General features: G+C 40.2%; 2 protein-coding genes across 3 annotated transcripts; both read right to left on the bottom strand.

Annotated features, from left to right (window-relative positions):
• Positions 1–10,793: 10,793 nt before the first annotated feature.
• On the bottom strand, positions 10,794–11,717 carry LOC149388784 (Tetratricopeptide repeat (TPR)-like superfamily protein). Its single transcript, XM_089624569.1, has one exon. It carries the CDS (start codon positions 11,715–11,717, stop codon positions 11,031–11,033), a length of 687 nt encoding a protein of 228 aa, XP_089480695.1. The 3' UTR covers positions 10,794–11,030.
• Positions 11,718–11,738: 21 nt separating this feature from the next.
• LOC149388783 (Ubiquitin carboxyl-terminal hydrolase family protein) lies at positions 11,739–13,370 on the bottom strand. 2 transcript variants are annotated; one of them, XM_089624568.1, is made up of 2 exons: positions 12,102–13,370; positions 11,739–11,851 (listed from the first exon to the last, which is right to left on the bottom strand). In XM_089624568.1, the coding sequence occupies exon 1, from the start codon at positions 13,343–13,345 to the stop codon at positions 12,122–12,124; it is 1,224 nt and encodes a 407-aa protein (XP_089480694.1). In that variant the 5' UTR covers positions 13,346–13,370; the 3' UTR covers positions 11,739–11,851; positions 12,102–12,121. The 2 variants fall into 2 exon arrangements, with proteins under 2 accessions (XP_089480694.1, XP_089480693.1); XM_089624567.1 differs by having other exon boundaries at positions 11,800–11,851; positions 12,126–13,370.
• Between the last annotated feature and the right edge of the window lie 1,582 nt (positions 13,371–14,952).

Raw genomic sequence — 14,952 nt, 5'->3', positions numbered from 1 at the left:
TATGTATTCGGCTTCAGCAATGGAAAGAGTAACAACAGGTTGGAGTTGAGACTTCCAACTTACACAATTTCCACACACCAAGAAGAAGTAGGCTGTAGTTGACTTCCTGGTGTTATGATCGCCTGCATAGTCAGAGTCCACATATCCTTCCACACGGACCTTTTCTCCTTGCTGCCTGTAGACAAGACCCAGATCTGTAGTGTAGCACAGATACCTTAGAAGCCACTTCATGGCCAACCAGTGTTCCCTTCCAGGCTTGGCCATAAATCTGCTCAGTACACTGATAGCATGGGAAATATCTGATCGAGTACACACCATGGTGTACATAACTGAGCCAACAACACTGGGATATGGCACTTCACTCATGTATTCTTGATCAGACGCAGTCTTGGGGCTCTGAGAGCTCGAAAGCTTGAAATGACTTGCAAAAGGTTGCCTGACAGGTTTAGAACCCCTCATAGCAAACTTGTCCACGACCTTCTCCAGGTAGTCTTGTTGTGTAAGCAACAGCCTTCCATTTTCTCTATCTCGGACAATGTTAATTCCCAAGATTTTCCTTCCAGCTCCCAAGTCTTTCATGTCAAATTCTGAATTCAGCACCTTCTTCAATTCAGAGATCTTCTTTGTAAACCTACTTATGAGCAGCATGTCATCTACATACAAGAGTAGATAGACATTTTTCAAGACATTTGACCCTTTAAAATAGAGACAAGAGTCAAATGAACTCCTTTGATATCCTTGCTGCATCATATAGGAATCAAACCTTTTATACCACTGCTGAGGTGATTGCTTAAGTCCATAGAGGGACTTTTTGAGCAAGCACACCATATCTTTTCCTTTATGAACTTTAAAGCCAAGTGGCTGCTCCATGTAGATGGTCTCTTCAAGTTCACCATGAAGAAATGCAGTTTTGACATCCATTTGTTGCAGCTCTAGATCAAACTGAGTAACCAGGGACAACATTACCCTCATGGTCTTGTACTTGACTACTGGAGAAAAAATCTCATTGTAGTAAATTCCTTCCACCTGAGTGAATCCCTTAGCTACTAGCCCAGCTTTATACCTCGGTGCTTCTCCAGGTGTAGCGGGTTCTTTGATCTTGTATAGCCATCTACATGCCACAGTTTTCTGATCTCGAGGCCTTTTCACAACTAGCCACGTCTGTGTGTAGAGAGCTTCCATCTCCTCCGTCATGGCTTGCTGCCATCTTTTTGAGTCTTGACTTGACATGGCTTCATGATAAAACAGAGGCTCTTGCAACCTGACTTCAACAACTGAGGTGAAAGCATAAGCAGGAGCTCAGAGTATGAGTTGAAGCCATATCTCTGAGTAGGCTTGGAAATTCTCTTGTGCCTGTCTCGAGTCCATTGATAATCATTAATGCCTTGAGTGTGGTCTGACTGATCTTCTTCAGTTGTCTCTGATGCTTCATTGTTGCTTGACACAATGCTTTGTTCCAGCTCTTCAGGTTGGGCTTCTTGTTCAGCATTAGCTTGTTCCTCACATCTTTCTTCAGTGTCTTCATTTGATGTTTGGTGTGGTTGTGTTGTTGTTGGTGCACTGACTTGCTCCACCTGAATCAAACTCTCAATATAGCTGGTTGAGGTAGTGGTAGACTTTTCTTGACCTGCACCAGGGTTAGTCTCCACAACACAAGGAAATTAAAACTCATTGAAAACTACATCACGACTATTGATAGTTTTGAAACCAACTTCACTTTTAACCCATAATCTATACCCTTTGGTGCCTTGAGGATAACCGAGAAACATACATTTTATAGATCTAGGTTCGAGTTTACCCTGACTTTGATGAGCAAAGGCAGTGCACCCAAACACCTTGAGATGACTAAGATCAGGTGGCCTGTTAGACCATTTCTCTCCAGGAGTCTTGAAATCAATAGCACTTGAAGGACATCTGTTGACTAGATAAGCTGCTGTGATCACTGCCTCTCCCCAGAAAGGCATAGATAAACCTGCATTAAACAACATGCTTCTTGCCTTGTTGAGCAAGGTCCTGTTCATTCTCTCAGCAACACCATTTTGCTAAGGGGTTAGTCTTACAGTTTTATGTCTTTGTATACCCTATTTGGCACAGTATTGATCAAAACAGGAATTACAAAATTCTAGATCATTGTCAGTCCTAAGGGTTTTTACTTTCTTATCAGTGAGATTTTCTAGCAATAGTTTCCATTCTATGAATTTCTGAAAAGCTTGACTTTTGTTCTTAAGCAAATAGACCCAAACCTTCCTAGAAAAATCATCAATAATGGAAAGAAAATAGAGATTACCACCATGAGTTGCTGTTCTTGAGGGCCCCCATAAGTCTGAGTGGATGTACTCCAGCACTTGTGTTGAATGATGTTTTCCAACCTTGAACTTGAGTCTGTGTTTCTTGGCTAATACGCAATACTCACAGAAGTCAACTTTGCTGATGTGGTCCTTCCCCAGGAGTTTCTAATCACTCATGACTTGTAGCCCTCTTTCACTGATATGACCAAGACGCATGTGCCACATGGTGGCTTTTTGATCTTTCGGTGCCATAGCCATGGATGAGTGGCCCACCATGGTTCCTCCAACAAGGTAATATACCCCTGCCTACTAATTCCCTTTATCACTACCAAGGATCCTTTGTTGATCCTCATGATCCCTTGCACAATCTTGTTGGAGTAGCCCAGATCATCCGAAACCCCAATAGAGATGAGGTTTCTTGACAGATCTGGCACAAACCTGATCTCTTTTAGGGTTCTGATGATTCCATCGAACATCTTGATGCTCACTGAGCCAATGCCTTCAACGTGACACGTCTGATTGTTGCCCATAATTACCTTGCCACCTTCAATCTTCTTGAAGTCTGAGAGCCACTCCTTGTTGGGTGTCATGTGATAAGTGCAACCTGAATCCAGTATCCATTCAGAGACATTTTGATCGTGCGAGACCATGAGCACTTCTCCACTGTCATAACCATCACCAAGATTAGCTGAGTCTTGTGCTGATTGGTTTGATGTGCCACCCTTAGAGTCCTTGTTCTTCTTGAGCCATGAGTAACATTCTTTCTTGATGTGACCCATCTTCTTGCAGTGATAACACTTCTTCTCTTTATTCGGATTGGGATCTTGAGAAGAGGATTTGGACTTCCCTTTGCTTGAGCTTCTAGGTATCTGGGAGCTTGAATCTGAGGCCCTTGTCTGAGACCTTCCATGTGCCAGGTGATTCTCACCATCGCCGGAGTTCAACTTATCCAATCTGATTTCAAGATCTCTAGACTTCAGGGCTGAGATGACCTCTTCAAGAGTGATGGAGGTCCTGCCATATTTGATGGCAGACTTGACTTCACGGTAGGCCTCTGGGAGAGAGTTGAGAATGATTATGGCCTGATTCTCGTCGTTGAGGGCTTCTTTCTCTCCAGAGTTGGCCAACTCAATTGTCATCTTCAAGAATTCGTCAAGATTTTGTTCTAGAGTCCTAGAGGACAACATTTTGAAACCAAACAATCTCTCTTTCAAGTAGATCTTGTTAGACAACGATTTGGATGGGAATAACTCATCAAGTTTCTTCCACATCTTATAGGGGTATCTTCCTTATCAATTAAACGAATGATTGAATCGGAGAGATGAAAAATGATTATACCCGCAGCTGTTTCAGTCATCTCAAGTTTCTGATCATCGGAGACATCGATCGGCCATGCGATTGGATCTGAGATCACCCTAAGCAATCGCTGTAGTGCCAGAAGCACAGTGATCTTTCTCCACCAGATTCGGAAATCGCCGGTGCCGTCGAATTTGTCGATGTCGATCTTCATGTCTGGGTTTGGGCTCCACAGGATTTCGCTCGAAGATTGAATTCGCGATGATTCAATTTCAGAACCCCTCGATTGATCTGGTTCATTCCTCGCGCCTTCGTTGCCTTCGGATCCTGGTACAGGACTTGAGTCTTGCGTCTCCTCCATGGTTGCAGCGAAAGAGGAATCGATTGCAAATTTGGACGATGAATCAGGTATGCTTCCGTAACCCTAAGGCTCTGATACCAATTGTTAAACCTGTGCGCCTAATTCACTCAAGAACACAGATAACTTCCTACGCAAGTAATTGCAATCACAAACCAGAAAAACTAAAAAGTAAAAGAAAAGAGGCACGAGATTTGTTAACGAGGTTCAGCACGAATGCCTAATCCCTGGAACTCCTCAGAATAAGGTAGTTCGAGCCAATCTGATTATCTTCAACGTCAATCCTCTCAAACCTTCAACACCAAGTCAACCCCGTTGTGGTTATCTCTCAAATCCTAAGTACAAACTACCCTGCAAGAATTATCCCTGAGAAAATACGTATCAATTCTTGCTAGTCCTCACTACAGATCTCTCAGAAAGAATTCAAATTACAAAAGGTGTTTTTCGACTTGATTACATTGAAGAGAAAACTAACTGAGACTTTATAAAACAGTCTGAGATCCTAACTAACTAAGACTGCTCTCCACCGTAGATCTTGAGCCTTAGAACAAGATCTTGACACGTCACCAAAGACTTCCTCTAACTGAATGATGAAGATTTGAAGCTGACTTCTAACGGTTTACATTTTTACAACTAAAAGCTTTCTATGTGACAAAATATAAATAGTTTTAGTAAATTAAAAAAAAATGACAACAGTTTATTTTGATCTAGTCCGATAACTACATGGTTTTAGATCTTGACAACAATTTCAAATCTATACTAAATTGGTGAACATTAGGAATCGGAAATAAATTAGTTGGTGTATAAAGTGATAAGTTTCTATACTTTTTAACAATAAAGCAATCAAGACTACACTCTGCAACAAAATGGAAGGTGATTTCTTGGCAGATTGTTTGCTAAAGAACGTTGAAAAAGAAATCAATGAAATCTTAAACTTGGGTCAATAATATGTATTTTTTGTGATATAATGAAGATGTTCTCTATTTTATTTAGATGTAGTGATATATCGAGACAAATTCAAACACTCACATATGGATGAAGCCATATTTTTTTTTTTTTTTGAGTTCTACGTGGCTTCACGCCTTACATGAAATTTTATACTAATCTGAGACATTAAATAATTGCGTTTGTGTCCACACTTAAATAGTGATATTCGCGTAAGGCTGATTTTCTTGTAAATTCAAGATCAATACGCCGTCTTTCAACGAAGGATTTCTTGAGAATTATCTCAGTTGAAGTCAATTTATTTTGGCATCATCGTTTCCAAGATTGTATCAATAACCAAATACTCGCTTCATTTATTAAAAGGAATATAGCTAATAACTTAATTATATCAATTTGATATGTTGATTATAAATTAATATCTTAGCGCTTGTCTAATCAAAGGGTTGGCATATCAAGTGTTAAATCCAACTAAATAATAATAAGATAGAAAGAAGTGATCCATTTATTTGACGAAGGTGTCTTTGAGTCAATTGTCATTGTCTTGATCAGAAAATGGATGTAACGTATTCGAATGATAGCTAAAGTCTAAATCGATTCTATCACTTAAGTGATTCGTATAACTGAAAAGTTGATTAAAATATTTTAATAGTCACAGACATCTATATACCGCTTGTATCTACTGTTCATAGAATTATTAATGACAAATTAAAACCGTGGGTTTCCCTTGAGAATATTTAAAATGTGGATTTTATATGTCATAAAATCCTTACTTTTCTGGAGTTTTCTGTGGAATAAAGTTTGTTAAACGGTAAGCTTAAACCTAAGTAAGCTGAAGTAAATAGTAGCTATTTTTCGGGTGCAGTATTTCTCTTAATTGTAATCTAGTTCTTGGAGATTCTTTCGTTACCTTGGCCTTTTTAACTTCGACTAGCTAGGGAAATATTGGTAATAATGCACAACTATCTCTTTAGGGATGAGTAGTCAGAGGGTCAAGCTCTGGCAAAGGCCAAAGACCCTGAGCGAGGGCTAATTAATTAAGGCCCCACGGCCAGGCACATATCAGGCTAGTTGTGTACATGTTTGGTAGCTTGAAAGCAATAAGACAACTAGACCCAATTTATATCGCATGATTATCGTATCGTACTTATCTAAATGCTTGTTTAATTATGTGCTTGTGTCGTGTGTCACCATGCTTTGCTTATGTGATTGTGTTTCTTTGGTGTGAGATGATGTCGTGTGTTTGTTGAACCCGCGCGCATAGCTTAAAAATTCTTACGTTGCTCGTCTCTAGTTGATCGATTTGTTCTATTGCCATGCAGGAGACTGATAGGCTGGCCTGCTAGCGAAACATTTAGAAACATTTCCATGTGTCGATTAGACACGAAATTGAAATTATATGATCTGCGACTATTTTTACTAGAGCCAACAAGAAAGAGCATAAGAAGAAGAATATGTTCTGTATACAACACCCAATAAACTTCTCAAAAAAAAAAAAAATCATTATTTTGCTATTTTTTCGGTATTTTGGATTTTGTTGTTTATTTTCAAATATTTCCTTATTAAATTATAGAGATTTTTTTTCCATAGTGCATTGATTGAGCAAGCCTTTAAAGAACCGAGCCTTGGCCTTGTAGCATATTGAAGCGAGGGGAGAATGGATGCATTATCGAGTGTCTCTCTTGAGCAGAACAAGCAGATCAAACATAAGTCGCACGACCATGGACACGAGCACGGCCAATATTTTTGTTGGGGTCCGACCCATTTCAGGTCTTGGACCAATTTGGGTTCTACGCCCAAGTCGTTTTTAGTTAAATAAATGGAAAAGAAATCAACACATGCATTTTGAACTTGAGTTTTTAGCAAGTTCGGGTAGTAACGATATCGATTTTGGCTCAAATTTGGAGATGAGATTTCTAGTGCCGTGCTCGTCTTTATACTAGGGGTGTTTCTATTTTTATTCACTCTTGGTGAGACTCTTCTTCTTTTATGTCATCTATTAATTAATGATGATGATGATGATGATGATGATGTGCCTCTATTAGATGAATATGAAGTAGAAGAGGTTTCTTAACGGTCTATGCATCCCTTGATTTTTAATCTCATTTTAAGTGTTTTTCATATTAAAATTGGTTGTATTGATTGTGGTCGATTATTTTGCTTTGCTTGCTTTCGGTTTATGAGTTTGCCTTGGTTGATTTTATCGTATCCCGCATTATTTCATATCATTTTTTTCTAACACTTGTTAGGAGAGTTGAAATTGTGTACTCTCTAAACGATCATGGAACAATTTGACCCTACAATAAAGTTAGAAGCGGGGCTCGGCACCATGCTTGATCAAGAGAACGTCCTTGAGCGAAAGGATCTCTAACCATGGAACTCCCAACACCTCGACTTTTGGCCGAGACTCATATGTACCACTTGCAAGATTTCGAGGAGAACATCCATGACGTGATCAACACTCTCCGACGAGAACTTCAATAAAATGAGGGCGAGCCTTACCTCAAATCTTTTAATCATGTTTTGAAAAATAACCTATGAGCTTGATTTTTATTCTATAGAACAATTTCCATTCACATCCTCAAATCACAATATTCGTTTTTAAAAAAAAAACATTACATAAAAAGCACATAATCGCGAGCAAGTCCTTTGAATCAGCACATGAACGAGAATTGGTTCCAAGGATTGTTCACCTTTTGCAATAATTGATGTCTGTGGCAAAAAGTCTGTAGATTTCTCTTTCAAGAGATCACATACAATTATATTATAGTGGATTCCTCTTTCCACCATTGTAGCTCTTCATCATCTTCCTCTCTTGCTCAAGCATTTTTTTTTCTTAGTTTTGTTTTTGTCTTGTCCCTATACAGTTTAGATTATATTCCGTTCTCTGCTTTCATTTGTCGTCTTTGAGAGAGAAATTGAAGGAGTCATCAACGCGTCTAATTTTTTTTTTTTTTTTTTAATAGGAAAACCAAGATGCGATGCAACATTTCGATTAGATATTGATGGAGTTTTGCCCAACAAAAAGATGATGAAAAAAATGCCCATTCCATTGTAGAGTCCACATCATTCACAAACACCCAATCAGAAAAGGAATGTTAGTCACAGCCTGGTGTCATTCTCAGTTCTCACTCCAATATTTTCCCAGCAAGAACTATATTCTTATTCAGATACCCATTAACGAAAATCAGATTAAATAATAAAATAAATTACTTTACATTTTTTGTCGTACTCGTACGGAGTTCAGGACTTCCGTATGTGGATACGGTTGGCCTGGTTTTCCGTGAGTGCCTGGGCGGATTTAGTAAGCCCACGAGTGTTTTTGTTCGATAAAAAAATAAAATAAAAGCCCACGAGTGTTTTTGTCGTTATTTGCCGAAAAGGAACAAATATAAAAAATGATATCCAATATTCCCTCCGTTAAGAGATTATATATGCTTATGGATATATGGTCCAATCCAAAGCCACAAGAACCGAGCGTGAGTATCTAAATATAGTGATAATTATCGGAGTTATCTTGTTATAATATAGTGAAAATTATCGGAGTTATCTTGTTGAAAGTTTGTGGCATCCTAATACTTAAATTGATATTTCATTACTTGTTTCGTTAATAATGTCTCTCCTCACTCTAATCAGAGGCAAGATGCACTTATAGCATATGTATATGAAAAGTTTGGTTCTTTTGCACGTTTCCAATTATATTCTTATAGAAAAACACTAATACGGTAAATATGTGAAATAATCAATTTTTTTTTATATATGTTTTGAATCTTAATACAATTGAGCGTATAAATAAATTTGTATTCGGTGGATTTTTTTTTTCAAACAATGAAAATATTATACATACGAAAGTTTAGACGCACAAAGAAGCTTATAAATTGTTTTGTTGGAAAATTTGTATTAAATTGAATTTAATATAAAAAAATTATTGCAACTAGCCAATCCTCTATATTTTTTTTTACGTTTTGATTCATTTTTATTAAGAAAATGGCCCACCTGACCGAAATAAATAAAATTAACTTAATCAGTTAATTGATTTACTTTGGTCTAGTGGACAATTTTCCGAAATAAATTAAAGTAATCTAAACAAGTAATTAATTTATTTCGGCTTCGTTAGCTATTTTCTTAATAAAATGAAATTTTTGACTATTTTTTAAAAAGATAGTAAGCTATTAAGCTATTGGTCTAATTGCCCCTTTAATATATTCGAGTATTTTGTTGTGAAATAGATGCAATAATAATTCCAAGAGACATGCCAAAACGGGTGGAGTTAAAGTGTTAAACCGAATCTTTATTCCCGGTCATCACAATAAGTATACATTGATTATTGATTTATCAAAATTACATGCAAGATAAATTACAATTTGTTGCTCAAAGAGATCAAAATTACATGTAAAAATTAATCAGTTTTGTGAGAATATAGTCACATAAAAAAAATGAAATGTTTTCGTTTTTTATAGAAAAAATATTGCCCCATTTTAGTCATATCTATGTCAATTTCCCTAAATTATTGAGCTCTCTATTAGTGCCAAATTATTGAGTATTTTATTTCGTGATTCAAATTATGGTTGATTCATCTATTAAGTTATCATATTTTCAATGGTTTCTCTGTAGTTTATAGTACATAATTTCACTTTGATTTTTGTTGAAAGATTAAGAGAATTCTACCACCAAGTATATAAACAAAAAGACCATAATGATGTTATAGATCTCTTTTATCATTATCCCCTGCTAGATATACACATGTTGGATGTGGAGAAAGCAATGGTGATATAACCTTGAAGATGTTGAAGGTGACTCTGATATCAAGTAAGACGAAATCAAAGATGTCGTTGATAACAACCGTGGAAGGTGTGCCTCGTCATCAACAACGTGGAGAAGTTAGTTAGGTTTGTTACACTTAGCGCGTGTGTAAACCAATTTTGTAGAATTAGCATTAGGCTTTAACATTCCATTCCTTCTATTCCCAACTGAGATTGTACAGAGAAAAACTCATTAAGATATTGCTAGGGTCCGTGAGAGATCAAGAGAGATTTCAAGAGAGCTTGACGAAATTGAGAAGAACAATACGTCATGCAGAATTGCTCGAGTGTTGTAATTGGAGACTTTGTACATTTGATGTGAAGATAGTGGATGGACAAAAAAGACTCTCTCGAGCTCCGACTGGATTAAGATTCGCATTGAATATGAACCCCGATAAATCGCGTGTTCTATTTCTTGTGCTTTTGATTTCTGTCCTTGGCGCTTGTGTTGGAAGATAACTTCTTGTGCAAGTTTCGTGTGAAGATCACGTTTGATCTTGTGTTTCTTTTATTTCTGTGTTGATTCGTGTTTCTCCGCGTGCTATTTCTAACAACAACATTGAGAGGAAATGCATTCTCGTTCATGATGTAATTATTAGAGAAGGTGGTTGTGGCAATTTAAGAAGTCAACAAGATCTCCAAGGGAGTGCATCGGCTACAAGATCGAAAAAGAAGCAAGGATAAAGGACTGCCTTGGCGAATGTCCCGTGACCCGGACAACCTTTCTCGCGGTCGATCTCCCATCCATTAACACCAAATACGAGAATGAGGAGAGACAGCCCATTGATTCAATTTCTTCACCGTCTATTAAAATCCTTCTTCTCCAAAACGAAACCCCAATCAATTCGGTTGCGAGCTTTCGCGAAATCAAGATTTACCAACACGCTTTTTTCCTGGATTAGCTTCTACATAAGGTTTACAAAAAAAATAATAATAATAAATCATGGGATGTCACAGTAAACGTATTCGGAATTGTGGTTACACTTTATAAAAGAGGTATGTTGATTTTAGGATTTACTACCTCAGTGGTTTGATTACTGCTAATTTTCTATTCTTAGCCTTGTTTAGGTTCTTGCAAATTTTTTGGGGTCTGATATGTGCCGCATAACCTGAGGTTCTGAACTAACGATCGCGATCACAAACGGTAACTCTAATAAAATCTGAGAATAAATAAACACAAGGATAAATAACCAGTCATATAAATTCAAGACTCAGACAGAGAGTTACAACTTACAAGGAGATAATCAATAGTATCACCAAACCGCGATACACACGACCAAACAAACGGAATAATAAACCACAAACGAATAAAAACAAATTAAATTAAAAATGAAGAATCGACATTTATTTCCTGATGACCCTGCCTCCGCAGGCGTAGGTGACGTTGCAAGAGTCTCCGACGGCGACGGTGTATTGGTGGACTGGGCGGGAGAGGAAGTCGGGGAGGCGGACGAGCATCTCGCAGACGCAGTCGTTGTCCATCTCCGACAGCCACCTGCAGCAGTCCTCCTCCTCCGGCGTCCCCTGGTTCTCGTCATCGTCCTCGTCATCGTCCGAGTCCCCTTCCTCCCCGCCGCCGTCCCGGCTGCGCCGGTGCCGGTGGTGCCGCCGCCGCCGGTGGCTGTGGCCGTGGCCCCCACCGCCGCCGCCGCCGCTTCTGGTGCGATGGTGGTGGCGGTGGGAGTGGGAGTGAGAGTGGGAGTGGCGCAGGCCCCGGTCGTCGTCGTCGTCGTCGTCGTCCTGAGGCGGGGCCGAGGCGGAACGCGGAGAGAGGGGGCTGTAGGGGATCATGGAGCAGGCGTAGTTGGCGAGGGCGTACTGAGACGCGCAGACGGGGCGCGGAGTCAGCCCCTGCGACGGGCCCAGGAGCCCGCCTTCCGCGGGGCCCACCAGCCGGGGCAGGACGTGGGCCAGGAGCCCGATCACGAGAGACGACCACCGCCACGACCATGTCCGCGCCATTTTGTTGTGTGTGTGTGCGGTGATGATTTGTGATGTAGTTACTATTTTGAGCCCCGAGGTCTCGTTCATGTATTTATAAGGGGAGATTTGCCTCTTTGTAGGTTTTGAATGGTTGAGTCTTTCTGTTTTGTTTAATTATGAGCCCTGTTCGTCGTTCGTTTCGTGTGATGAGGTGTTAGATTTGAGCCTGGCCTAATTTGCTCCTACCAAAAGTTGAGAGAATATTTAGTGTTTGGACACCCTAATGAAATGACTCATTTAGTATTACATCACGCAGAAAAAATGTTTTTCTTTTTTCCTTCTTTTTTTTGTGTGTTTCATGACAAGTTTGTTGTAGTTGCTTCTTGCATCACACAGATGAAATGTGTATCAACAGATTGCTAGATTAGTGTTTTTTTTCTTTCTTTCTTTCTTCTATACGGCTAAACTGATGATTGTTAAGAGGTAACAAACCAGAGGGCGATTCTTCTCACTCACTGGAGCTCGAGCTCGCTCTCGGACTCGTCGTCGCTGCTCACCCAGTCCTTGCTCTTGGGCGGGGGCCGCGTTCTGATCCTCTCGGCTTTCTCGACCCTGAGCCTCTCGCACCTCATCCGAAAGCCCTCCTTCATGAGGGCCACGAAGCGGTCCTTGATCTCGAGCAGCGGGTCCCGATCCACGAGCCGCGACCCCTCGTAGGCCTCCCTGAGGACCGCGGTCCTGACCGCGCCCTTGAGGGACATGTAGAAGATCCCCGGGTGCCTCGTGAAAGCCGTCGAGAACGTGTTCGAGAATCCCATGTCGTCCGTGAACTTTCCCAGGCTCGCCACCGCAACCCTCTTGTGGAGGGAGAGCGAAAGGAGCTCGTGGAGCACCGCGACTCGGCGCTTCTCCATCTCCATCGAGCCGGGCTTGATCTCCGACGAGTCAGAGTACGGGGAAATGTACCGGAGCTCGAGCCAGTCCCGGACCCACTCCAGCATCGGCTTCCTCAGCCGGTGGCCCCTCGGGAGCTTGTACGAGAAGTTCGGCCGGACCCGAACCCCGACCAGCCTCGACTCCTCTTCCGCTCTCGCCTCGATCACGGACTTCGCGATGCTCGGGTCCCACGAGACGAGCTCGACGAACTTCTTTCTCCCCGAGCCCGCGAGTCGGAAATGCTCCGGGTATTTCGGGACGAGCCGGGTCAGGAAATCCACCGGGAAGCCGAAGTCTCTTTTCAAATTGAAAAGTTTCTCTGCGCTCAGAACCCTCTGGTTCGACATCATCAGAAGCTTCCGGATCTTGGTGACGATGAGCTCCTCGTTCTCGGCGTAGATTCGGGCTTCGTCCTCGACTAAGCGGCGGAGAGTCTCGGTGGGTCGGATGAACTTGACGGGCTGGGTCTTGGGCTTGATTCGGTCCATGTAGAGCTCGAAGAGGTTGGGCTGGAAGCTGAGGAAGGTATGGGCGTGGATTCGGAGGCCGAGCCTCTCGCGGCGGTTCTCCAGGTACCGGAGAGGGATGGTTTGGCCGGGCTCGTTCAGAACTTCTCTCACAACCCGAGCGTAGACTTTGTAGCGCTTGTCGCTCTCGATGGCCTGGTCGAGCTCGCGGTCCTTTCGCCACGGGACTTTCAGGGTCGATATGGGTTTCGAATGGACGAGCTTCGAATTGGGTGGTGGTGGATTTTTGACGGCGGTGATTTCGAGAAAGCGGTGACGGGATTTGGAGAGCATTGCCTGAGGAATGAAGAACGAGAGCTCCGGTGAAGACTCGCAGTGAACGAAGGTTCAGGGTTTTACGGGTAGCGCCAAACTTTTGGGCTTGAATTGTATTTGGATTGTGGACTGGGAAAATTCCGCATATAACTCATTTTGAAGATAGAGAATCCCTGGATATCAACAAATTTAAATGTTCAAAAAATACATAAACTGTAAAAAACAAAAGAAGATTGAAATAATAAAATTTGTAAAAACGACGAATTATAAAACGAGATATTCACGATTTTTTTAAATAAGATATGTCGAATAATTTTCAGATTCAATTTTTCCTAATAGTCCAATTTTTCCTTGTATGATGTTTTTAAATGTGGTCTTATGTACGTAGTTCTTACTTCGGATAAAGCAGAGTACATACCATTGTGTTACATAAATTTCATTAATTGGGCTTAGTAAGACATTAAATATCAAGATTAGACCCTAATGTTTAAAAATATCTTAATATGAACTTTTGGCCAAAAACACCCCTGATTCAAAAAACCCATATTTTTCTCTCATTTTCAAATGATTTTCATTACAATTCTTTTTTGTCTTCGAATTGGTTGCGCTAGGATTAGAATTTTCGGTGGTTGCCCCGATTTTTTTTTTTTTTTTTAGGAATTTGGGTATGTGTTCAGTTTCGATTTTGAGGGTTTCACCTTGAATCTCATCGTACGACATCGTACAGCATCGTACGACATCGTACAGCATCGTATGTGTTCAGTTTCGATTTTGAGGGTTTCACATTGAATCTCATCGTACGACATCGTACAGCATCGTACGACATCGTACAACATCGTACGATGAGATACAATGTGAAACCCTCAAAATCAATAAAATTCATACACATTATAATGTACGATGCCATACGATGTCGTACGATGCTGTACGATGCCGTACGATGAGATTCAATGTGAAACCTTCAAAATCGAAACTGAACACATACGATGCTGTACGATGTCGTACGATGCTGTACGATGTCGTACGATGAGATTCAAGGTGAAACCCTCAAAATCGAAACTGAACACATACCCAAATTCCTAAAAAAAAAAAAAAAAAAAATCGGGGCAACCACCGAAAATTCTAATCATAGCGCAACCAATTCGAAGACCAAAAAGAATTGTGATGAAAATCATTTGAAAATGAGAGAAAAATATGGGTTTTTTGAATCAGGGGTGTTTTTGGCCAAAAGTCCATATTCAGATATTTTTAAACATTAGGGTCTAATCTTGATATTTAATGGCTTATTAAGCCCAATTAATGAAATTTCTCTTGTGTTAAGTAAATGTGTGCATCAGTGAAAATTATATGATTTGATTTTATCTGACAAATTCTTATGATCATATATATACTTAAAACTATAAACTATTGCAATCTAGTCACTATAAGTGCTGTTAAACCTAGCTTGTGAAACGAACCCAAAATATGTTCTGAATCGACTTCACTACTGCTGAAAACAAACTCAAATATTCCATTAGAATCCACCCGTCCCGAAAACAGAATTTTGGATGTTGATGGAATTCCGGTTCGCTATAAATACTTGAAATTTAAAAAGCTTTTAAGTTAGGGAATAAAAATTATATGAA

This window comes from Urtica dioica, chromosome 8 (genome assembly GCF_054948205.1).
Source record: "Urtica dioica subsp. dioica isolate 48M chromosome 8, U.dioica_male_clone48M_v1_H2, whole genome shotgun sequence".
Lineage (NCBI taxonomy): Eukaryota > Viridiplantae > Streptophyta > Magnoliopsida > Rosales > Urticaceae > Urtica > Urtica dioica.
This window is presented reverse-complemented; position numbering and strand designations above follow the sequence as displayed.